We start from the raw sequence: 23921 nt of genomic DNA on the forward strand, positions 1-23921 counted from the left end.
AGGCACAACTCCCTCCATTCCCACATCGCCGGACGTCATTTTCTGCCTGAGCACGAACAAGGAGACCGGCAGAGGAAGGGCGATGGAGGAGCGGTGAGGCATGACGGCGATGCAGGCTGATAGGCTTGCCGGCGTGGCGGCGATGCACGAGTCAATTCCGCCGATTGAGAGAGAAAGAGGGAGATGGAGCCGATTTAGGGGAGAGGCAGAGGGAGGCGCCGCTTTTTCATGTAGGGTTTGTAGGGAATTTTAATTTATGGAGTACTATTATTTGGGTTTATTTGTGTTGGTATTTTAGTCTACCAGTGTATTATTTGGGCTTCATTTGTGTTGGTATTTTAGTTCATGAAGTGTGATATTTGATCTTTATTTGTGTTGAATTTTATTTGTGGAATGTAAATATATCATCAAGTATTGAAATTAAATTTGGCTAAACTAAATAATAATTATAAAATACTATAAAATAATAATGATAAAAAACTAAATTAAATTAATATCAATATCAAACCAAGAACAATATACATGTTTTTAAAAAAAATTTGGTGTTACTCCAACTCAAGAGGAAAGATAAAATGTATACTACTCCCTCTGTCCCTCAAAATTCGTCACTATTTGACTCGGCACGGATTTTAAGAAATGTAATAGAAAGTAGGTTGAAAAAGTTAGTGGAACGTGGATCCTACTTTAATATATTAGTTTTATAATAAAATGTGAGTGTGAATGAGTTAGTGGAATGTATGGTCCATTACTAAAAATGGTAAAAGTGAAAGGTGACAAATTTTTAGGAATGGATGGAAATAAAAATAGGTGACAAATTTTCAGGAATGGAGGGAGTACCATTTAATAAGCGGAGTTGAAAGATTGATGAACATTAAAAAAAATCGCTAAAACCTCGCCTCAAATAGTACTCCGTTCATAAGTATTTGAATATATTATATTATCTTATCTTACTTATCTAATATATTTAGTTGGTTTTTTTAGTATAATTTTGATTTCAAATAATGGTATAAAATTATGCAATTTATAGTAGGGGTTCATTTTTATTAATAGAATATAGTATTAATTTAAGTGTTGTGCTCAATTATTATATTCATGCTAAGTTTTAATTTGAAATTTTAATTTATTGGACTTTACATTTTTTGAATTAATCTTTTGAATTAAGTAATTTTATTTAAGTGTTGTATAGATTGAGTTGTTTTTTATTTACTCATATTTATGTTTTTTTTACTTCTCAAAATTTTGAAATATGTTTATATTGAATTCAAACGTGGCTAAACCAAGTAATTATGAAACGCCAATAAATAATGATATAAAGTGAAATTAAATTAATATCATTATTAAACAAAGAACGATATTGCATAACATTAATTGTTCTTGTGTATAGTAATATATAATTTTGTATATAATATATTAATTTAATTAAATATGTTGAAACTACTTAAATATATATATAGGGGCATGTTAGGGTGCCACCACCCCTTAAAATAACACCATACCACAATTCCTAGCCAATCATTTGTACACGTGGACGAATAATAAGCTGCCACGTGGCAAAAATAAAAAATAAAAAAATTATGGAAAAAGACGGTCGGCAATTTGCTGGTCTTTATCTAGCAATATTTATTGTCCAGCAATATCCGACACACTATACAGCAATCTATAGATTGCTGTGTAGTGTTTGTAATATTGCTGTGTAGCGTTTATAATATTGCTGTATAAGCGGTGTCACAGTGTCATTTTAGAATGGGTTGTCATTTTAACACAAACCTATTCAAGGTAATAATTCATAAATATATTTATATTTAAATTACTAGAAGTACACATAGTTAAAATTGAGTTGATTTAGTTAATTGAAACTGGTGAACTATTTATTCCTTCAAATAGTTTGCTTTTTTTTTTTTTTTATTCTTTTGTAAATAGTAGTATTACATTTTTCTTTATTTGTATGTCTTATTCTATTTCATCCACACATCTCTTCTTTTGTTATTTCTTTTATTTTATACTTCACTCATATCAAAAAATTAAAATAGTATACAATCATCTGCTAAAATATAAAATGTTTCTTGAGGGTGCGCTGAGAGAAGTACAATTGTACAATTTTTTTTTGTTTATAATATTACAAATACTTATTTTAATTAGTTATAATCTGTAAATATATGTTTATACTTATTTACTCTATATTCTTTATTTTAAGTTAATATACCATTATTATTTAAAAATTTTTTGTCCCGTGCATAGCACATGTGTTAATACTAGTATAGACATATAAATGAGAGTTTTGAAAAAAAAATACTCAATCAAAATACCATCATATATTCATGCTTAGATATTTTATAAAGTTTGCAAAAGAGAAAGGTTTTGAAGATAAATTAATATTCATATTCATATATTTATTGAGGTGAGAGATGAAATTAATAGTAAAATATGGAAAGTGAAAAAAAGTTAAGAAGAGGGAGAAATGATTAGGTTTTTAAATAAATCTACTTGAAGTTATTCATAACACTTTACATTTACATTTACATTTACATTTACATTTACATTTAATACGATTATAGGCTGCTTTTGAGTGAGGATGAACCAAATCTACTATAGATGGGAAAAATGGAGAATCAAAATGCAGAAAAATAATTGAAGAAGATGAAAAGATGGAATGAAGTAATCCACGAATAAGAGATAGGTGAGAAAATTAGGAAAATATCTTTATTGACTAAAGAACTGAAGAATTGACTATAAATTACTCCGTCGAGTCATTTTTTCTATTTTTGATAATTCTTTATGAGTCTTTTTCATATGTGAGTAACACTATTTTTCTCATTTTAAGCTCTATATAGAAAACTTTTGCCTAAATTATGAGGGAACGTACAGTACATTGCTTAGGATAAAAAAACTGCTAAACTAAATAAAAAATCCTATAGAAATAAATTTTCATTTTCAATTTTAACATAAACTTCAATTTAGTACTATTAATTTTTTTAGCAATTTACCAAATAACAGAAGTTTTAACTCGTCTTAAACCCTAAGCCAACCGCAGTGCTGAGCTCAGCCGCTTCCCGTCGCCGTCGAGCTTCGTCTTCTCTAAATGGCATTTCTCGCGAGAGCCTCGTTAAACTCAAGCTTCACAACTCGTCGAGAATACAGCAATTTGCAGAATCCATGCATTGATTTGAAAATCGAAAATACGTTTGCTAATAAATTGAGCTGCAGAACTCCCATTCCGAAAAAATCTCTCATCGCGATGGCAAGCAGCTCCGCGCAATCTGCCGCGGTGGTGTCTACGCCTGAGCCGAGGAATGCTGGAACTTCGATAATGGTAGATTTCTGTATATTTCATCCAGTTGTTTCCGATTTTAATCCAATTAGAGATTTTAGTGAATGTAGAAGTGAGCATTTGAATTCTGCTTTATAGCCTCATTGTTGGTGGAATTTATTATGTTTGCTGTAGGTAAATGGCTGTGCTGGGAAAATGGGGAGGGCTGTGCTTGAAGCGGCCATGGCTGCGGGGCTTAACCCGGTGCCTGTAGCGTTAGGCGGTCCTGAGGATGCAGGGAAGGTCCTGGATTTCGGTGGGATGCAGATTGAAATTCACGGTCCGTCTGACCGAGAATCTGTATTGGCTTCGACATTTAAGGATCATCCGGACTTGATTGTAGTGGACTACACAGTGCCAGCTGCTGTGAATGGTAAGCATTTATTGAGTGGTTACTGATTGAACAAGTTCTAGAACACCTTTGAATCTCATTCCAGTAGATGATATTGCAGTGTTACACAACTAAGATTATACTATTGCATAGAGTTATGTCTTGATTGTTCGTATGATTGGATTATTTGTTCCCTCATGCCTATTTGTTAGTCTTGATGCAAAGCTTGTTTTCTGAAAAATATGTAGCATGGAGTTGAAGCAAAAATTTAACTGTGAATGACACTTCTAATCTAATCCTCTCTGTTACTTTTTATTTCATTTGATGCATAGTTTAATGTCCTATGCTTAACATGTAATTTTATACTCATTTCCCCTGTGTTCTAAGAGTCTAAGACATGGAAGATTGTAAGGTATTCAAATCCTCCCCTATTTTACATCATTTTACTATAAAAAGATTTCAATTTCATTGCATACTGGCCTTAGGCTTTCCTAGAAATAAAAAACCTGAATACTGGTGATGGATTTGTTAAGCAACCATTTTCTTGCTGACCTCTTATCGAATTTCTTAAGTAAACTTTTAGAATCAGAAATTTGTTATGTTAGGCTTATCTGAAAATTTTGCTATTCTTGTGTTCTAGAGTACTATTTTAGAAGATAAGAATAATAAGCTATGAATCCTCCATGCTGATATACTGATATCAACTCGCAGTTGATTTGGATGACATGGTGTTTAAAGTTGTTGGTTACCTACTTACCTAAGTTCTCGATAACTTTTCATGCATGACTAGGAATGTGTATATTGTTTCTTGTCCCGTATCCTATTTTTCTTCTAATATTTCAATCCAATATCGATCAACTTCTGTAAAATTCATGTCATGGTATACAGATAATGCTGCTCTTTATAGCAAAGTTGGGGTACCCTTTGTCATGGGAACTACTGGAGGAGACAGGGAGCTTCTGTATAAGACTGTTGGTGACTCGAATGTTTATGCTGTGATATCTCCCCAAATGGGTAAACAGGTGCTCAGTCCTGAGCAACTGATTTTCTGTTCCCTATCATAAATTCTCTCATATTTCACATGAATAACATTTTTGAACTGATTTTTTAGGTGGTAGCATTTCTTGCAGCCATGGAAATTATGTCAGAACAATTTCCTGGTGCCTTTTCTGGGTATGATCTAAAGGTAAATTCTCTACACTCATGGTTTTTTTATCATGTTCTTAATGACATCTTACAATGTCTTTATGTTATACGTGTAGCAACTATCTGGCTTGACATTTTACGTTTTCCTCTCTCTTCTGTTGAACATTTGTATAGGTAATGGAGTCTCATCAAGCTAGCAAGTTGGATGTTTCTGGAACTGCTAAGGCTGTCATCTCATGTTTCCAGAAACTGGGGGCTAAATTTGACGAAGAGCAGGTAGTGTTTCTGCTAAAAAGTACTCTGTTCTTACTTCTTTTCATGCACCATTGGGAAGCAAGTATCATAGTTAAATACCGCTGTCCAGAAGGAGTTGCTGATATGTCTTGGTTGGGAACATTTTTTTGGGTGGTTCATACTCGTCATCAGTTATTACTATAATCCAATTACCAGCTAATTTTAGTTATAGATGCCCACCATTCTGGGAAATCAGGATATCTCTAGGTTTTTTGTGGCTTATTACATTGTGTTTGGAAGGATTTTACTGAGATATGGGGTGTAATTGGTTTTTCAACACTGTATTTATCGAATCTTTTTCTGGATCAGGTGCAACTAGTAAGGGACCCTAAGTTACAAGTTGAGATGGTGGGTGTCCCCGAAGAACATTTGTCTGGTCATGCATTTCACACGTACCACCTAACATCACCCGATGGAACGTAAGTACTAGCCCTCTCTCTGATTTCGGATTCCCTTGAATAGTTCATTGCACGTTTCTCATTATCACATCTGTATGTCCACTGGAGCAGGGTCAACTTTGAGTTTCAGCACAACGTATGTGGTAGATCGATCTATGCAGAGGGTACTGTTGATGCCACTCTATTCCTCGCCAAGAAGGTAATCTGTTGACTGTTGTATTACTAGTAATATCCGATCGGTTCTGAGAAATAAAGTTGGAGTCCTTTTGGATTCATTTTGCTCCATTGCTGTATAATTGTCCTAATTTAAGCCTATTTTGTGAAACGCAGGTGAGATCGAAAGCTGACAAGCGGATTTATGATATGATTGATGTTCTTCGTGAGGGTAATATGAGATAAAGAAATCGACAAAGTTTTTGTAGGAAATATCCACAAAACTCAGAAAGGTTTCGTGCCACTTTGTATTCAATGCGGTTAATGTGTCGAAGTTATGTTAGTATTTATTTATAATGTAATTTACTATGATTTCGATTCAAATAAAATTTAGTTATTTTTGTTAGTTGTTTAGTAGTACAAGCATTTAATTCACCTAAAAAGCTTGATTTTTTTACTACACTATTATTATTGTTAGATAAACTATGATGGGCTATGTACGTGTGCGTAAAGGAAAAACACATGCCCGCAGGGGCGTAGCACAGTTGGCAACGGAGGGATAGATCTTGATCTTGCTGCAATAAAGGAAAAATACTTAATCATATAGTAGGAAGTTAAAGGTACATTAATGTCTCGGGTTTAAGTTCTTCGTGATACTGCCTTTAAATTTCTATCTATAACTAGAAATGGAAAAGGAAGTTCCAAAATTCGAGGACCGGAATTGGAAGACTTCATAGTTCAGGGACCGAACATGCAATTTATCAATAAGTTGCAAAACTTTTTCAACGATCTCATCAATCTTCTTCTTCATGTTGCCTTCTGAGTGCTGATCTTCCCAAACGATTTCGAGTTATTCTGCCGCCCACGCTTCGTCGCCGGCCCGTAATTGAGTTATTGCGGGTGAAATAGTGCGACGGCGTTCAATTTCTTCGCCAATTTCGATCAGAAACACAATTTATTCGAGGTACGAAGATATTTTAGGGCTTGTACTTGCCTATCACTGACGTAGTTAAAAGATTTCAGCTCGTTTCAGTGTGGAGATGTGTTTACTTTAGGAATTTAGTACAAGGAAGAAAATATGCAGTACAGACTTCCCATATTGATTTGGGGAATAGGTTAAAACTACGTGTTCATCTCTCTCTCGTTTCCCCTTCTATCTCTAATAATTCATTCTTCTTCGCAAAATTTTGGTGAAACTCAGCCTCAGCTCAAAAGCATTTATTATATTTGTTCATCAGGTCAACTTCTTCTTCACCGACATAACTTTTTCTTCACATCTCAGTCCAGTCTTTGTTGGGGTTTTGTGATGAGATCTGGAAGTTAGCTCATTTTTCCTGTATTGGAATTATAAGTTTTGTGAGATATTGAAATATGATGTGAGATTGGTTGATAATAATTCACGAATGTATAATTTTGAATGATTTCATCTCGTGATCAACATTAGGTTCTGAATAAACGTTTGATTTTACTGAATTGGAATTTGATGTGTAACAGATTTCGATCAAGCTTGTGGCTTTTAGCAGTAGAGCTTGGATCTGATTATTTTTTTTGAAAATTTCTGGTAATGGCTACTCATCAAACTCGTGGCTTTTAGATTTATATGCTTCATTGTTGACAGTTCTATTCAGGCTTACTTTTGCTATTGAGCGATTGATTAATCCGTAATAGGTGTCTTAAGGTTTGAATGGCGGACTTAGAGAAATTGCTCCTTGAGGCGGCAGGAAGGACAAGTACTCCTGGGAGGAACAGGCATTCATCTCCGCCATCGAGGAGGAGGCGAAAAGGCTCATATTCTGACGATGGAAGTGACTCAAAAAATGATGATTCTGATGGTGATCGTGGCTATTCTAGTAGAAAGCCTTCGGGCTCACAGGTGCCTCTAAAGAAGAGATTGGACCCTGCAGATAGAGATGATGACCGTAGTAGTGAGGAAGGTGATGAGAAAGATGATTATGATCGTGATCGTGACAGTGACAATGATTCCGTTGGGAGTGATTTATACAAGGATGAAGATGACAGGGAAAAATTATCAAAGCTTACTGAGCTCGAACGTGAAATGATACTAGAAGCCCGTGCTACCAAGAGGAGTGATCGAGATTTGACTGAGAAGCTGAAAAAAAGGAAAGGCCAAGACAACAGAAAAGGAAGTCCCCCTAAAGCGCCTACACGTAACATGCGGTCGAAAGCTCAAAGGGCGGGTGCATTGGATGAATTGGTTAAACGAAGAAGAGAGTCAGCTAAAGGATCTGGCAGCCGATACTCACCTGTGAAGAGAAGAACTATCACTTCTGCAACCTTGAGTAGCCCTAGCAGGAGCGAGAGTGGATCTCGCAGTGATGGAGATTTGACAGGTGATGGTGGATTGGCTGATAGTGATGATGACAAGATTCTGTCGGAGTCCAAAGTGCCAACATTTGAAGACATCAGGGAAATCACAATTCGCAGGTCAAAACTTGCAAAGTGGTTCATGGAGCCCTTCTTTGATGAACTTATTGTTGGCTGTTTCGTGCGAGTTGGAATTGGGAAGTCAAGGACTGGTCCTATCTATAGGCTTTGTGTGGTACGGAATGTTGATGCTACAGACCCTGATCGACAGTATAAGCTTGACAATAAGACTACACACAAGTACCTGAATGTGGTTTGGGGCAATGAGAGCTCTGCTGCTAGGTGGCAGATGGCAATGATTTCCGATGCTGCTCCTTTAAGGGAGGAGTTTGATCAGTGGGTTAGGGAGGTTGAGCGCAGTGGTGGTCACATGCCTTCAAAACAGGATGTTTTGGATAAGAAGGATGCCATCCAGAAAACAAATTCATTCGTCTACTCTGCAGCCACTGTAAAGCAGATGCTGCAGGAGAAAAAATCAGCCACGTGGAGGCCGCTAAATGTTGCAGCAGAGAAAGATCGTCTGAGGAGGGCGTTGGAAGTAGCCAAGGAGAACGATGATGAGGTAGAGGTGGATAGGATAAAGGCGAGGCTAAAAGAATTGGAAGCAAGTCGCCGGGTCCAGGTGAAAGACTCCAAGGCAATTAAGCTGGCAGAAATGAACAGGAAGAACAGGGTGGAGAATTTCAAAAATGCATCAGAGCTGAAGCCGATAAACTCTGGTTTGAAAGCTGGAGAGGCCGGGTATGATCCTTTCTCCAGAAGATGGACTAGATCGAGGAATTATTACGTGGCGAACAGCAATGGAGGAGGAGCTGCTGGTGTGCCGAATGATGAAGCAGTTGCTGCTACACGTAGTGACAATGGAGCGGGAGGAGGTCTCGCAGAGATGGGAATGGAAGCTACAGCTGCGGCCATTGAAGCAGCAGCAGATGCTGGTAAGTTAGTGGACACAAGAGCTCCAGTTGATCAAGGGACTGAATCATACATGCTACATAATTTCGAACTGCCCATATCGCTAGCTGTGCTTCAGCAATTCGGGGGCCCTCAGGGAGCCCAAGCCGGATATATGGCTAGAAAACAGATGATCGAAGCCACTCTCGGGGTGAGAGTGCCTGAGAGTGATGGGAGGAGACACGCACTTACCCTGACCGTCAGCGACTATAAGAGACGGAGGGGTCTGCTCTGAATCCTCGCTTGTCGGCTGTTTTACCCCGTCTTCGTCTCAGCTTCGTACTCGCCTTTGAACTGGTTATGTTATCTCAGTTGTGTGTTCAGACTAGAGTGAGTTATGGCAAGACTACTTCTAAGATGAAAGGAAGATTGTTATTGCAAGAATTGTCAAACATTATATGTAAGGGGACATCGTTTGCTCAATAATATCCTCATTGCTCTATCTTTGTCTTCTGCCTTCTAGCTTCCTTGTGATTATTAATTATCGTGAGGGACTCAGCCTGGTCCTGAAGTCTGAACTGACAAATCGTGCTGGTTGTTATCGGTTCAACGCCAAAACACAATAGGTCAAACACGAACAAGACTTGTTATGAATATGATCGAACACAAACAACACGCACACTCGAAACGTGATGGACTCAGCATGGCCCTCAGATCTAAACTTACAAATCATGTTCGGTTGTTACTGGGTCAACGTACAACACAATAGGTCAAACACGAACAAGACCTGTTATCAATATGCTCGAATGCAAACAACACAGATACAACATAAACACGATACATTTCAAAGTTATGAGACACAATAATGACTTGATAACATGACAAAAATCTTATTCCACATGATAGCCATACAAAATCTTAATTATTAAATTTAAATGTCTAATATTCAAATAAATCCTAGTTAGTAAAATAAGAATTTTATTTTGTATTGCCCATAGTTACTCAAGTATTATTCCTTTCCGGATCGTTCCAAATTATTTAAAATCAGTTCTGTTATTGGCAAAAAAATTATTCTATCTCATATTTTACTCTTTTTTTTTGACTCATGCCCTCCGTTTTCAAAAAATCAAAACATTTGAAATGGCACGGGTTTTAATTCACAATTGACAAAGTAAATGAGAAGAATTGGTAAAGTAAGGGTGAGGAAAGGAAAAATTAGTAAAGTAAAAAGAAAAGGTTCTCTATTGTGTGGTCCGTTCTAAAATAGAATGATTCTAAACTTTCTATATTTAAGGAATGACCCAAAAAAGAAATAACGGAAGGAGTATTAAGCTTTAAACATCAATTTCTCTATTCCAAATTTGTCAAAATAAAAATAGAATCGCCTTTTGTGGGATCAGATATTTTGTTGAATTTGTCCACAAAAGGGCCGTTAAGTTAGGCCCATTTAGGGCCCAACTTCATAGCACCGACAAATATATAGCCTGAAAATATAGTTAGAACTGAGAAAAGCCCAACATATTATCCGCAAAACTCCACAGATCCCGGCAAATTCAATCTACACCCGAAAGGGGGAGAAAATTAGGGTTGATTCAGCTCGTGCAAATTCAGGATGCCGGTGGAAGTTGCAAACGGCGTCGCAGAATCTCTATCTGTCCCCAGCGGCGATCTCAAATCGCAAAACCCTAAGGCCGCCGCGAAGAAGTCACGGGAAACCGAGAAGCGCAGGAGGAGGCGGAAGCAGAAGAAGAACAAGCAGAGCAACGCCAACGGAAATGACAGCGATACTGCGGCGGAGGACGCCGACGGCGGAGCGCATCACAGTTCTAAGGAGAACTCTGACCCTGCCAAGGTACTCAAGTTTATGCAGCGGTTTGTTTTTTTTGGGGCCCTGAGCTGGGGGAAATGATATCTAGCCGGTGTGGAAATGGAGTTGTCTTGGTTTCGTTTCACATCTGCTTAATCTAGGTTTTAGCATGCTGAAGCTGTATGAATGGTATACTGTATTGCTAGTTGAATAACAGATGATTTATAACTTGCACAATTAGAAAAAAGTGAAGACATGGTGTTCTAGAAAAGAAATGTGAGGAAACTGTTATTTCGAGTCATTGCAACTTATTTATTAGCTTCAGACCACTGAATTTCTGGTTGGTAAAATTGCTGTATGCATCAATCTGGATTTCTGATTTTTATAGCCACGCGTAACAGTTACTGGTGATTGAAGTGTTTCTTCAGCTTGATGAACTCTAGAATTTTCACCATTATTTTCTCACTAGATCAGTTCCATTACCTTAGAGAATTGCTAGTTTCAGTGTGTTAGTATTGGATGTTAGACAAATATATGAATGGAAAATGGACAGGTTTTGTTATATGATTACTTTGTGGTAGCTGGTTGTTAACTCATTAAATAGACCTGACGTTCATTTCATCTTTATTGTGTAATCATCAGGCTTTGGAACTAGTAGAGGTTGAATATGTACCAGAAAAAGCAGAATTAGATGGTGTTGATGAGGAATTCAGGAAGGTTTTTGAGAAATTTAATTTCGTGGACAACACGGTTGCTGAGGTAAGAATACAGAATATCTTACTTCCAGTTGTTATCGACTTTGGTGCATTTTTCACGATGCCCTTTTTTGTTAGTTCTCTATGTTTCTCTGATCATACACCTGATCTGTACTTCCATTTTTGTTTCTTCAGGAAAATGATAAAAAGGATGAGACTGCCCCCGATCCAGCATCAAAGAAGAAGGCGGACTCAGATTCTGAAGAAGAGGAACAAGATACTCAGCAAAAAGAAAAGGGAGTCTCTAATAAAAAGAAAAAGGTTCTCCACTAAGAGACATGGTTTTTCGTGTTTGATCTTATCTATCACAATTCCCAATGATCTCGTAATACTTATATAATCTTGTTCTCTTGCAGCTTCAACGTCGGATGAAGATTGCTGAACTGAAGCAGATTTGTACAAGACCTGATGTTGTTGAGGTTAAAACTAAATTTCGTAAATATTTTTTGTATTGCCTTCATACCTGCCTTGTTTGTTGATTCTTGTAGATTTATAGGTTTACCATCTCCAACCTTTTTATCTTTAATATTTGCCAATGTTATGGTGCAAGCTTTGATATGCTCTGGTAATGGGAGTTGTTATGTCTATGGAATCAGCTTTTTATTGAAGTCTCCTACTTCTAAATGAACTTTACTCCAACATGTCTGCTAATGCAAAAGATGATGGAACTAGTAAACTACTGTTTCTGTCTTTTACATTTTCATATCTCAACTCATTCAAGATGCATGGTAATTGCTGTACAAGTAATGAAAATTGATGAAGGATTTGGTCGCGTTATGCTCCTCCATTCCCAATTTCAGACCAGTGTTTTTATGATGACATTGTGTATCTTACAGTCCTACGTTTATCAATGCAGCATATATGATACTCTTGTTAAGAGGGTCTATTTCGGTCTTTATTAATGATATTTCTCAAAATCCCCTTGCCTTACTGAAAATAATGGGGCTGTCTCGGGAGAAGTGATTTTCCTGACAGTTGAAGTTCTAAAGCGGCTGGTGCATTTTTGTTTTTATCAGGATCAGATTATATATGCTACAGAACAACTGCCTTTTTTCTCTACTTTGGAATATAACTTGTCTCTTTCCAGTAAACCAAATACTTATATTTATTTCATTCTAGGTATGGGATGCAACTTCTTCAGATCCAAAGCTGTTGGTATATCTCAAGTCATACCGAAACACTGTTGCAGTACCACGACACTGGTGCCAGAAAAGGAAGTTTTTACAGGTGAATCATTATGTCTGAGTTGCATGGTGGGTTGAGTATGGCTTGTTTTACTAATGAGTACTGCGTTTATTGCTTGTGTGAACATATTTCTAAGAGGCACGATGGTTGTTTAATTATATAATGGGGGTTAGGGAAGACTGTAATGGACGATAAGTCAATGAGGTTTGTCTTATATGTATATATCGTTCTTGCAGGGGAGCTGCGGTGGAACTTGTGGAGCCTTGACATGTAGGTGTTTACAAGGGGAACCTTGTCTGAGTTATGTTTATTGTATTGGCTAGTGTGGGTTGGGTGTTGGCCGTACCATAATCCTTTTTAATATGCCCTTAAAAACAGCCTTATGTGAGAAATAAACTTTGAATTCTGGATATCACAATCCTAGGAATTTGCTGGGGATTCTATATTTTGTTTTATTTGTTTCAATTTGACACGCTTAAGTGGTAATAGGGCATGAAGATTTTGAATGTCTCTGCAGTTCTTGATGAAGAATGTCTTTTGTCATACAGTAACTGAAAGTATCTAAGTAGCTCTGAAGTGAAGATCTTTGCTTCTTAAATTAGATGTTATTGGTTGATGCTAAAATCAGAAGTTGGAACATTGAGTTTACAAGCGGGACCAAATATTATTTTGATGCATTTTATGAATATTAGATTATGCTTAAAAAGTACGTGCTTGTCACACATCTCAACTTCTTTGATGACTGCTTTTCAGGGAAAGAGAGGTATCGAAAAACAGCCTTTTCAACTTCCTGATTTCATTGCTGCTACAGGAATAGAGAAAATTAGACAAGTAAGATTTTCCCCTTTCTGTTCTTATGTGTATCATTGCAGATTAGATAGTTACTTATTATTTTGTATCTTAATGTAATTTCTGCTGCTTTGTTATTATATTTGACAGGCTTACATTGAAAAAGAGGATAGTAAAAAGTTGAAACAAAAGCAACGTGAGAGAATGCAGCCTAAAATGGGAAAGATGGACATTGATTATCAGGTATTTGAGTATAAAATAAGTCTTTAACCCTACATTTCTGGTTATAATTTAATTGCTTATACTGGAGGATGTATGGATTTGTATGATGTGCTACGTTTCTTCTCCACTGGCTTTGCATCTTATTTCTTGATAATCATTTTCCTATTTTAACTTTTGTAGGTTCTTCATGATGCATTCTTCAAGCATCAGACTAAGCCGAAATTAACATATCATGGTGATTTGTATTATGAGGGGAAGGAATTTGAGGTGTGGAAATCAACATAGCTACTTTTACTTAAAGTATATTTTGTCTGTTCATCTGCATTTTTTTATAATATCATGAATTCTGATATACCAATTTTCTTTGGCTGCTATCAGGTGAAACTACGGGAAATGAAACCAGGGACATTGTCACATGAGTTAAAAGAGGCTCTAGGCATGCCTGATGGTGCCCCTCCACCATGGCTCATCAATATGCAGGTTTACAAGATTATTACCTTGTTTAGTTCATTTGGTTGTTTCATTAAAGTTAAATTTCTAAATTGTTGCGTCACTTTCTCGTAATAGAGATGAGTTGCAATTAATACTTTCTTTTGTCATGCAGAGATACGGTCCTCCACCTTCTTATCCTCATCTAAAAATCCCCGGGCTTAATGCACCTATTCCCGCTCGAGCTAAATTTGGCTATGGACATGGGGAATGGGGCAAACCTCCTGTTGATGAAGTGAGTTTACCTTAAATACTTTGTTGTATTACCTTGAGTTTCATCAACGACTCTCCCTCACATATTTGTATCTTCTTTTGTGAACTAGTATGGACGTCCCCTCTATGGAGATGTATTTGGCTTCGTACAACAAGATGAACCCAATTATGAGGTAAAAATATACATCACAACCATTTTCATGCATGCTCCCCACTTTCAAAGGTGAGCCTTTTGTTATGATTTTTTCTCCATGTAATTTAAACGCACTGATTTGCAGGAAGAACCGGTTGATAAGAGTAAGCACTGGGGTGACTTGGAGGAGGAGGAGGAAGAAGAGGAAGAGGAAGAGGAGGAGGAAGAAGAAGAGGAGGAACAGATGGCAGAAGAGGAACTTGAAGATGGCATACAGTCCGTCGACAGCCTTTCAAGGTGAAAGACATGCTTTGTTCTTTTATGCTGAGATTTTTTTGTAGTACTGTACTCCAGTGACTGGTGTATATATCTTCTTGAGCTGCTCTAACTGTTTAAATGGTGGCTGCTTGCAGCACTCCTACTGGTGTTGAAACCCCTGATGTTATTGATCTTCGGAAGCAGCAGAGGAAGGAACCTGATAGACCTCTCTACCAAGTAATTAATTTTCCCTATTTTTTCCTGGCATTGTTACCATTTTTTCAAGGTTTCTATATGTAGTAACTTTGTCTTTTGTTTTGTGTCAAGGTCCTTGAAGAAAAAGAAGAGAAAATAGCACCGGGAACCCTGCTTGCACCAGGCCACACGTATGTCAAACATCACAAATTTGCATTTTAGATATGTTTTTGCATTCTGTCTTCTGACTTTTTATTCTCAATTATGATCTAATACAGGTATGTCATTAACACTGGAACACAAGACAAATCTGGTGGTGCAAAGAGGGTAAGTAGTTTTCTTCTGGTTCTATACTATTTACTTATAAAGTATGTATCTGTATATTAAAACTGAAGTTAACTTATATTAGAATCTTGAAATCATTTTTATTTTCTTCTTTCGGTTGTCTGGTGAGATATACTGTTGTATCATGTTAGCTATACCTATAGAGAAGGAACAGTTTCGGATATTATTTGGATTAAACAATAAGCTGAATTTATCGTATCAAATTGATTATGCCAGGTTGATTTGCTAAAAGGTCAGAAGTCAGATAAGGTGGATGTCACATTGGCACCGGAGGAGTTGGATGCGATGGAGAATGTTTTGCAAGCCAAGTAAGTTACAGGACATTTATTTTTCCATTTTATGTAGTAATACTTTGTCGGGCATATCAGATAAGCCTTACTCATATACCGTCTTCTCTAGGTACGAGGAAGCCAGAGAAGAAGAAAAGCTGCGCACTCAGAAGGAGGATTTCAGTGACATGGTTGCTGAGGTAAATAGTACACCGTTATCGATACATTTAGTCCTTGTGTCTTTTTAAAGAAGTTGTGACACTTTGAGATTATTGCAGAATGCGAACAAAAGGAAACGAAAGATGCAGGAGAAGGAGAAACAGTCGAAGAAGAAGGATTTCAAGTTTTAACTGCTGCAACTTGGCTGGAGATTCGATGGATGTGTGGGGGGTATTTGAATGCTTATACAATGCTATCTATGGGTTATCGTCTTCTGCAACCGTTGTCTTTACCCGACTAAGGGTCGTCACATGTTTGCTCTGTTCCTACTAGTAGTAATTTTGCTGCAATATCTGTTGACTCTGTTAGAAGATGAATATGCCCTTTATCTCTCTGTTAAGCTTCCTGGTTCATCAAGGAACAGTCGAAATTTGCTTTTAAGAGGCGTGTATGCAAGTGTTTAATGTGTTATAATCAAAGTATTTGCATATTGAGTTTCTTAATGAAGATCCTAGCTGATTAGAAACTTGAGGACATAATACGTTGGTAACTTAAAATTAGATACTTTGAATTTTATAAAACTTTTTCTCAAGAGGTGGGACTTATTTTTTTATTAATAATAATTTAATAAATTGTGTATTAAAACTCGTGTTGTTTCAACAGTTTTTATTTCTGAAAAACAGTGGAAATAACACTATTTTCTTCCTGAAAAAGATTTTTTTTGTTATTTTTATCAGTCTGTCAAAGTATTATTGATGCTATGAGTTTTATTATTCACTAACATTATTTAAATTATGTTACTCTTTCTTTTATACTTTATTAATTTTACATTAAAATTTATGTCATTCATAGAGTTTCTATTTTAAGGTAATGGTGGGAGTGTATCTTTTAATTGGAAGCAAGTTGTGTAACATTGGATATAGTATGAACTAGGTGTTTCCCATTGCTAAAAGAAAGATGGTGGAAATAGTAATGAGGTGGTAGTACTAGTTTTTGTGTTATACTTGTAATTTTACCAAAAAAAGAAACTATAATTTTAATTTTCACCAACCATCATCATCTCCCTAAATATAGGATGACTCACAATTCACAAATTCTCGATAACATATGATTGTGGGTAGAAAATTTTTAGTCGAGTAAGTTAGGAAAGGCCGAAAGTAGTGTGATTTGTGCTTGATCTTAGGCTGTTGTCGCCTTGTCATGTTTATTGCATATGCCATCCCACAATCTTTTCCATCTCTTCAACTTGAGCATTCTGTCTTTTCATCATGTTTGGATTTGGATTTTTCATCCTCAAATTAGATATACAAGATAACATTAAGATATTCACACGTGAATTGTCCAGATATTCACATGTGAGTTGTTCCACATTAAAAACGTGAAGTAAAAAAAGATCAACTTGAATATATAATCAGTCAGTTTTAGGATAAAACATCAACAGAGTAGGGTTGATCATAGTCAGTCGGTTTTAGGATAAAACATCAACATCAACAGATATTAACAAATACGAAGGACTCACATGTGGTTTGTCCACATCAGTAATACGAAGTAAAAAGAGTTAAATTTATACTAGTAATATTTAGTGAGTCAATTCTCATATTTCGCATTGAATTTAAGATAGAATCTCACTAGGAAATCCACATGTAATTACTCTCACATAGATAATATGAAGTAAACAAGAGTTCAATTGATCATGTTTAGTGAGTCAATTCCCATATGTCTCATTGAATTTAAGAAGGAATCTCACCAGGACTTGGTTACATATCAATTAAGCCCATATCCCCACAGACTTCATTGGATTTAGTTGATCTCCTCTTCACGTATGAGTACGTTTATATCAAGTATGTTTCAATGAATGAGATCAAACTTAATCCCCGTAAAATCTAACACACAATATTGATGTATAGCCATGTTGTGGTCCACTTTGTTGGATAGGTTTCCTTTATGCCTTGTTGGTCACATGGGCATGTGTGACCTCTTCCACTGATTTTTAGGTTAGCAGATCTCAATTTTTAAGGGTGGGTTCACTCGGGAATAATGGATGAAAGGATCTACTTCTAGTTTGCCTTAATAAAACTAAAATCCGATTTCTTTATTACTGAGTACAAAATTTAACTTTGCTTAATGTGCCCCAGTGTTATACTTACAATTTTCAAATTTTTAATACGCTACAATCTTCTTACAACTACCATGGAAGCATGAGTAATTTTCCTTTCAGTTTATTCATAATTATCTGAATATATATGCACTAGAATATTCTATCCTCATAAGTTACTTTTCTTTGTTTTGAAAATCTGAGTTTCTAATTGTAAAACGTACTTAATACTTTTATTAGAACCTAGATAGCGCACACATAGAAGAGAAAAGAGACATCTAGCACAAAGTAATAGACTTAGACATAAATAATATTTTTGTACTCCTATATTTTACTTACAAAAGATGTGCGTATTGGTTACCCTGCAAAATACTACCTATGTCCCACATTAATTGACACATTTATTTTTCTACACTCATTTTATAAAAATAATAATAAATAATTAAAGTCCTTTAGAATCAATTCTTTTGGTTATAATTTATCTATTCAACAAATGCATTAATAATGTTGAATGCTTTTTAATTTTAGTAACAAAAATATACACTACTTATAAATTATAATCAACCATGGTTGATGGTGGAATGCCAAAATTAATTCAGCACAAAAATAGTTATAAACCCTTCTCCCACTAGTACAAAGAAAAAGAATAAAATATCACAATTGTATGCTTATTTATGTTAAATCAAAGGTGAGGGATCCCCACATCTAACAATGGAATAATCTTTGTGATAATATTTATACACACACACATCACACGATTACACGTGCAGCCGTAAAATTTGATCATCGCTTCGCTGCACAAAATTCTAATTCTAACATCTCCACAGTAGTACAATAACAAATAAATAAATCATAATATAATCAAGAATAATAAAACAATATAGGTATTCACACTCAATTTTCGACCATTTTATGTACTAGACTCCGAATCGCCTATGCAATCCGGTATCCCGATTACCCGAGTGAAGCCTACACTTGTGCATATCCGCACCTGATTGCTCCTTTGTTAAATTTGGTATACCCAATAATATTCGATCAAGTGTACCACGTATCCTACTCCTTTTGATACCTCTAATCAAAATTGGTATAATACATGAAATACTTAATAGATTTAAATTAGTGCACAGTTCAATTTACATATGGAGTAATATTCTTATGAATTTAGAAATAGAATATTTTTTAGTCATCTTAATTTAATCAAATAACAATATATGAAAATAAATAAAATAAAACGATCGGCGTGCGTCTACATAGAATGAACGGTTGCTAATTAATTAATCAATAAAGGGCCACCGAATTATGAAAACACGTGGTTGACTCAATTTAAAACCTCATTACGACATTGATTTTGTTAATTAAGCATAGATTAATTGAGGAATATTGTAATGTGGGTTAATAAAATAGTAGAGAATTTATGCTAATGATTCTTAATAATTAAAGGTGAAGTGTAGCATAAGGTCTCTATCTATCAATTCCGACAATTATTCGGTTTCAAACTACTCGTGATTAAACAATTCGTAGTAGTGGCCTTACCTAATCGACCAACCATCTTCATTTACTTGTTTTCCTATTCATTTAAACTAAGAGTATATTATATGTGAAATTTAACCTTCATGTGAATGTGAATGTGAATGTGAATTCGAATTTGAAGTTCAAATTGTAATTGATGTTACAATCATTATGTTTTAAATGTGGATATATCCGTTAGTTGGAACCAAGAAATGGACCAGACCAAGTTTAAAATCCCTAGATTTTCTTCTGTAAAATTTCGTCGGCATTTTAGTTTTTTTGTTCATACTAGCTAGTGACATGGTACGTGTCATTATCGTAAAAATACTAAATATAAACACAATAAAATAGGGTTGCGTTAGTGTGTTAACTAATATACATTAATAACTAATAATTTTCAATTTTGTGTATTAGAATTATCGACATAAAGACATAATTATATCAATACAACATGTAAATTTGAATATCAACACAAAGACATAAGTTTATCAACACAAGAATATTGATAAATTTTTGTATTTGTGTTTGAGATTTTTAACATACAAAATTGATATTAGTAATTAGTTATTACTATAAATTAGTTAGTATTTGATCACACACCCAATAAAATATAACCCACGCTTTCCGGCCTCTCCTCTTCTCTGTCTCCTCTACCTCCTCCTTTCCCTTTCTCTACATGAGTCAAACTTAGATGTGGGTAGAGTTTGACTCGCGCTCTATTTGTGCGCGTACAAAAGCGTTGCTCAGATACACGCTCATCGTGGGTAGCTTTAGCGCCAATTTTGAGTAGTCGATGTATAAAACTAACATAATTTGCCATTTAAAGACAAAGCGAAATTAGAAGCATATTGTAGACCTAAGTTATTAAAAGACTAACTGGATTAGAGGATGATGTCCTAAGTTTTTTTTTTTACAATATCAATTATAGATAGTTTGTGTGTTGTTAGGAAGTGGGCAAGCTCATATACCTCAATAAAGAGGTGAGAAATTGAATTCACTATTCACTATTACTAACTCTTGTGCATTGCATATGTTGCTATTTCCATTCTATATTTTTAAAATAGATTGGATTTAGGCTCTTGTACAAGATATTCATTCTATAAGAAAATAGTAGTTGCATCTCCATCACAAAAATGGGATGACATATATCATCATAATCCACACCTAAAACATTGTGCATGTGATAACATGCATAAATCTAAGGCAAGAATGGCCCATTCATTGGTCACAATCAACCTCCAAAATAGGGTTAAATATTCGTGACCAACCACGTGTTGACAACTGGTGATTTTCACTTAATTACATTTACTTAGGCTGTCTCCAACGGCGCCCTTCCCGTTCGCCCGTCGGGGACGGGCGACCTAACAGGCGCCATAGTGGGTGGGAAGGGCGCCCACGCCCGTCCCGAGTGCCCCTGCGATGGGCTCGCCCCTCCCGTCGACGGGCGAGTGAGACGGGCGCCACTGTGGCGAAGGTCGCCCGTCCCACTCGGACGTCCGACATTTTAAGGTTTTTTTTTTTTTTTTTTTCTATCTACTATGTAATTTTTTTTTCCGAATGATGTATGTTTTTTTTTTATTGAAATATTCGTATTTTCCGTTCGTATTTGTGTCGAATTTTAATTCCGTGCATTTTAATTTAATTGTGGGAAGGGCTAATGGGAGGGGCGAGTGGGAAGGGCTAGTGCTGTGGGAAGGGCGAGTGATGTGGCAATAGAATGGGAGGGGCTAGTACTGACGTGGCATGGAAAGGGCGAGTGGGAAGGGCGCCGCCGGAGACACCCTTAGTTTACTTAGCCACATTAGCATTTCCACCTACCTACAAATTGGCATAAGACATGAGATCACAATTCAGACCGACCAAACATATGATCCCATTAAACGACAACGAATATTATTCCACTCTACTACTATTTAATTAATCAATGCTTCAAAATAATAATATGCATATATATTTATTGTGTATACAAAGAGAGAGAATGTTGAAGATTTGATTGAACCATATATATGCACATGTTGGAATCATGACTTAGGATTGAAGTAACTGCCTAGGATTTAACTTTATGGACCATTAATATACATAACACTCAGCATGCATATATGGTGTATCATATTTATGTATACAAGCCGTACATGATGGCGATATATATATATATGCATATGTGTGATGTATGTATTTCATAAAGTGACAACTAAGGGGGTGCACCCACGAATTAAGACCCTTTCATTTGGACCACATAAGCTTGTTTGATTGTGATATTTAATTTGGAGTAATAAAATTGTAAAGTTTTAAGACCCTTTGATTTGGACCACATAAGCTTGTTTGATTGTGATATTTAATTTGGAGTAATAAAATTGTAAATTTGATCAAATTTTGGAGATATCCCAATTTTAAAAATTAATCTAAAAAAATAATGAAGTTTGAATTTGTTCGCATTTATGAAGAAATGATCTGGCTGGCTACACACATCTTCATCTTCTTCTCCGGTCTTTCCCCTTTGTTTTTAACGTCACCATCTCTTCCTCTCCTCCCTGCCGCCACCGCCTCCTTCTTCCCCACTCCTATACTGTTATTATCTCCTCCCCTCTCCCCCACCACTCGCCACATGCTACCTTCTTCGCCAACGACATTGTTTTCCATATAAATAGGTGACATCATTTAATTCACTAGCAGCAACATCCACAACATGATTTCTCGATTGCCTTGTCAGAATACAAATTAACGAAAAGTTTGGTATAGAATAATTGCAAACTATCCAAACTTTTTCGACCAGACTTTAAGTTGCGAGACAAACCGGAATTTGATATTTTTTCAACAATTTACCTTTATTATTTGATCAAAATACATATAGAGAGAGAGGGATGCCCTTCAAACAAGCACTACTACTACTATAATACTAAACCAATCTCCATATCCTACCACCTTCCTCTCTCACAAAATCCCAACACCATTAATTTCTCATTCTTCATCTCTCTCACTTCATAAATCCAAAAATCCATCATCCAATTTGTTAATCTCCTGTGGCATGGGATTGAGCAATCAACCACTAGACTGGGCGCAAACGCTCCTCCCTTCCGAGACGTCGAAGCCGCCCCAAAATCGCCGGCAACAGGCGCAGACGTCGGAGGCCTTAAAGTGCCCTCGATGCGCCTCAACCAACACCAAATTCTGCTACTACAACAACTACAACAAATCGCAGCCGCGCCACTTCTGCAAATCCTGCAAGCGTCACTGGACCAAAGGCGGCACCCTCCGCAACGTCCCCGTCGGCGGCGCCCGCAAAAACAAACGCCCCAAGCCTTCCAAATCCGCCTCCGTCAAGCACACACCTGCCGCCGCCGCTGCTGGAGAGAAAAACATCTCTAGCATTCTTTACCAAGCGTTGATCGGCCGCTCCTCCTCTGCTCCGGCAATGCATGAAACGACGTCGTCGAGAGGTGTTGATAATATCACTAATTCCCTCTACAAAAAACTTTTTTTCACTATAACACAAAAATAGTTACATTATTTACTTGTGTGTGAATTTTTTTTTAAAATAACCACGAGCAATTTTTTATTTTTCTTAACTATCCCAAACTCATTTTTCAGTATATGTCACACTAAAAAGTAGTTTTACTCCAACAATTTACATCAAATTCAAAATTTACACCAATTTTTGAGTTTTTGTCTCATGAAATTTTTGCATAACATCATATTTGGTATAGTTTCAAAAAAACACCAAAAATTGGTTTGAGTTAGGTGTATGGTTGGAGAAGATTTCTATACCAAAACTCATTTTTGGGGCATGGTTGAAGATGGTCTTACTATCGGCTTCCACTTGTAGCTCCTAATTTTAGGATATTTTTAAGAAAATGGCGGATAATTAGAAATACAAATTAGCATTCTTAATTGTATTAAAATATATTCTTAATTTTTTTTTTGTAGTGTCCCCTTTCGCCGGAGGAAATGTGGCTCAGGTGATTCCGGCTACGGAATTTCAATTCACGAGTTTAAACATGAATGGTTCGAGTTCGTATGGATTTGATCAATTCGCCGGAAATCTTGACTCGGTGGAGGAGTCGACGATCACCACCGTGAATGCTCCGGTGAGCGGGGGTTGGGAGATGGATTTGCCTAGCTATTGGAGCTGGAACGACGTCGATGTGTTGGGATCATCAGGTGATCTGAGTGTGTCTTGGGATGAAGTGATCAAACCTTAAGTTAAAATTCAATTTGGTAATAGGTGAATAATTAAGAGTATAATAATATTGCCCAAATTTGAAGAGTTGTGACAGTTAAATTTGTATCTATCATAGTAGTTTGTGGAAGCTGTCCTTTTTAGAATCAGCTTCGGAGGTACGTACGAGACATATTTAATGTGTCGTTTGTTTGTATTTTTCACTCTTGAAATAGAATGAATTCATGTGAAATTTGGATTGTTTGTGATTTGTGAAAGAGAGAATGGGGGAAATGGGACCTGCTACAGCGAGGAAGATTCTTGTGGATATGTATGTTTGTATAGAAATATATGTTCGCCATTTTCATTCTGGATTTTGTTGTGGCTCATGTTCATGGGGCCCTTCTCACTTCTAAATTATTGACAAATTCCCTTTG

At 36.3% G+C, this 23921-nt stretch overlaps 4 protein-coding genes across 7 annotated transcripts; all 4 read left to right on the forward strand.

Moving 5' to 3' along the window:
- Window positions 1–2974: 2974 nt before the first annotated feature.
- LOC125201346 (4-hydroxy-tetrahydrodipicolinate reductase 2, chloroplastic-like) lies at window positions 2975–6035 on the forward strand. The gene is made up of 8 exons (XM_048099418.2): window positions 2975–3310; window positions 3443–3680; window positions 4527–4660; window positions 4750–4824; window positions 4959–5060; window positions 5388–5497; window positions 5588–5675; window positions 5807–6035. The coding sequence occupies exons 1-8, from the start codon at window positions 3080–3082 to the stop codon at window positions 5873–5875; spliced, it is 1047 nt and encodes a 348-aa protein (XP_047955375.1). The 5' UTR covers window positions 2975–3079; the 3' UTR covers window positions 5876–6035.
- A 327-nt stretch (window positions 6036–6362) lies between these two features.
- Window positions 6363–9407, forward strand: LOC125200824 (protein RTF1 homolog). 4 transcript variants are annotated; one of them, XM_048098601.2, is made up of 3 exons: window positions 6363–6593; window positions 7124–7190; window positions 7298–9407. In XM_048098601.2, the coding sequence occupies exon 3, from the start codon at window positions 7314–7316 to the stop codon at window positions 9198–9200; it is 1887 nt and encodes a 628-aa protein (XP_047954558.1). In that variant the 5' UTR covers window positions 6363–6593; window positions 7124–7190; window positions 7298–7313; the 3' UTR covers window positions 9201–9407. The 4 variants fall into 4 exon arrangements, with proteins under 4 accessions (XP_047954558.1, XP_047954557.1, XP_047954560.1 ...); XM_048098600.2 differs by having other exon boundaries at window positions 7308–9407; XM_048098603.2 differs by lacking the exon at window positions 7124–7190.
- Window positions 9408–10419: 1012 nt separating this feature from the next.
- LOC125201283 (uncharacterized) lies at window positions 10420–16227 on the forward strand. Its single transcript, XM_048099331.2, has 18 exons — window positions 10420–10757; window positions 11355–11471; window positions 11603–11728; window positions 11824–11886; window positions 12587–12694; window positions 13406–13483; window positions 13592–13684; window positions 13844–13930; window positions 14042–14143; window positions 14268–14387; window positions 14476–14538; window positions 14644–14795; window positions 14912–14993; window positions 15084–15142; window positions 15230–15278; window positions 15513–15604; window positions 15696–15765; window positions 15844–16227. The coding sequence occupies exons 1-18, from the start codon at window positions 10518–10520 to the stop codon at window positions 15913–15915; spliced, it is 1773 nt and encodes a 590-aa protein (XP_047955288.1). The 5' UTR covers window positions 10420–10517; the 3' UTR covers window positions 15916–16227.
- A 5647-nt stretch (window positions 16228–21874) lies between these two features.
- LOC125219531 (uncharacterized) lies at window positions 21875–23854 on the forward strand. Its single transcript, XM_048121540.2, has 2 exons — window positions 21875–22765; window positions 23253–23854. The coding sequence occupies exons 1-2, from the start codon at window positions 22354–22356 to the stop codon at window positions 23525–23527; spliced, it is 687 nt and encodes a 228-aa protein (XP_047977497.1). The 5' UTR covers window positions 21875–22353; the 3' UTR covers window positions 23528–23854.
- Window positions 23855–23921: the final 67 nt, after the last annotated feature.

This window comes from Salvia hispanica, chromosome 2 (assembly GCF_029641045.1).
Source record: "Salvia hispanica isolate PSC_SH4W2 chromosome 2, Shi_PSC_v1, whole genome shotgun sequence".
Lineage (NCBI taxonomy): Eukaryota > Viridiplantae > Streptophyta > Magnoliopsida > Lamiales > Lamiaceae > Salvia > Salvia hispanica.

Excerpts from the sequence above, each read along its gene's own strand:
- LOC125201346 (XM_048099418.2), top strand. The coding sequence starts at position 3,080 with ATGGCATTTCTCGCGAGAGCCTCGTTAAACTCAAGCTTCACAACTCGT. Across the intron at positions 4,661-4,749 it reads CTCCCCAAATGGGTAAACAG|GTGGTAGCATTTCTTGCAGC; the intron begins GTGCTCAGTCCT and ends CTGATTTTTTAG. Across the intron at positions 5,676-5,806 it reads CTCTATTCCTCGCCAAGAAG|GTGAGATCGAAAGCTGACAA; the intron begins GTAATCTGTTGA and ends TGTGAAACGCAG.
- LOC125200824 (XM_048098601.2), top strand. The coding sequence starts at position 7,314 with ATGGCGGACTTAGAGAAATTGCTCCTTGAGGCGGCAGGAAGGACAAGT.
- LOC125201283 (XM_048099331.2), top strand. The coding sequence starts at position 10,518 with ATGCCGGTGGAAGTTGCAAACGGCGTCGCAGAATCTCTATCTGTCCCC. Across the intron at positions 12,695-13,405 it reads AGAAAAGGAAGTTTTTACAG|GGAAAGAGAGGTATCGAAAA; the intron begins GTGAATCATTAT and ends ACTGCTTTTCAG. Across the intron at positions 13,484-13,591 it reads GAATAGAGAAAATTAGACAA|GCTTACATTGAAAAAGAGGA; the intron begins GTAAGATTTTCC and ends TATATTTGACAG.
- LOC125219531 (XM_048121540.2), top strand. The coding sequence starts at position 22,354 with ATGGGATTGAGCAATCAACCACTAGACTGGGCGCAAACGCTCCTCCCT. Across the intron at positions 22,766-23,252 it reads TGAAACGACGTCGTCGAGAG|TGTCCCCTTTCGCCGGAGGA; the intron begins GTGTTGATAATA and ends TTTTTTTTGTAG.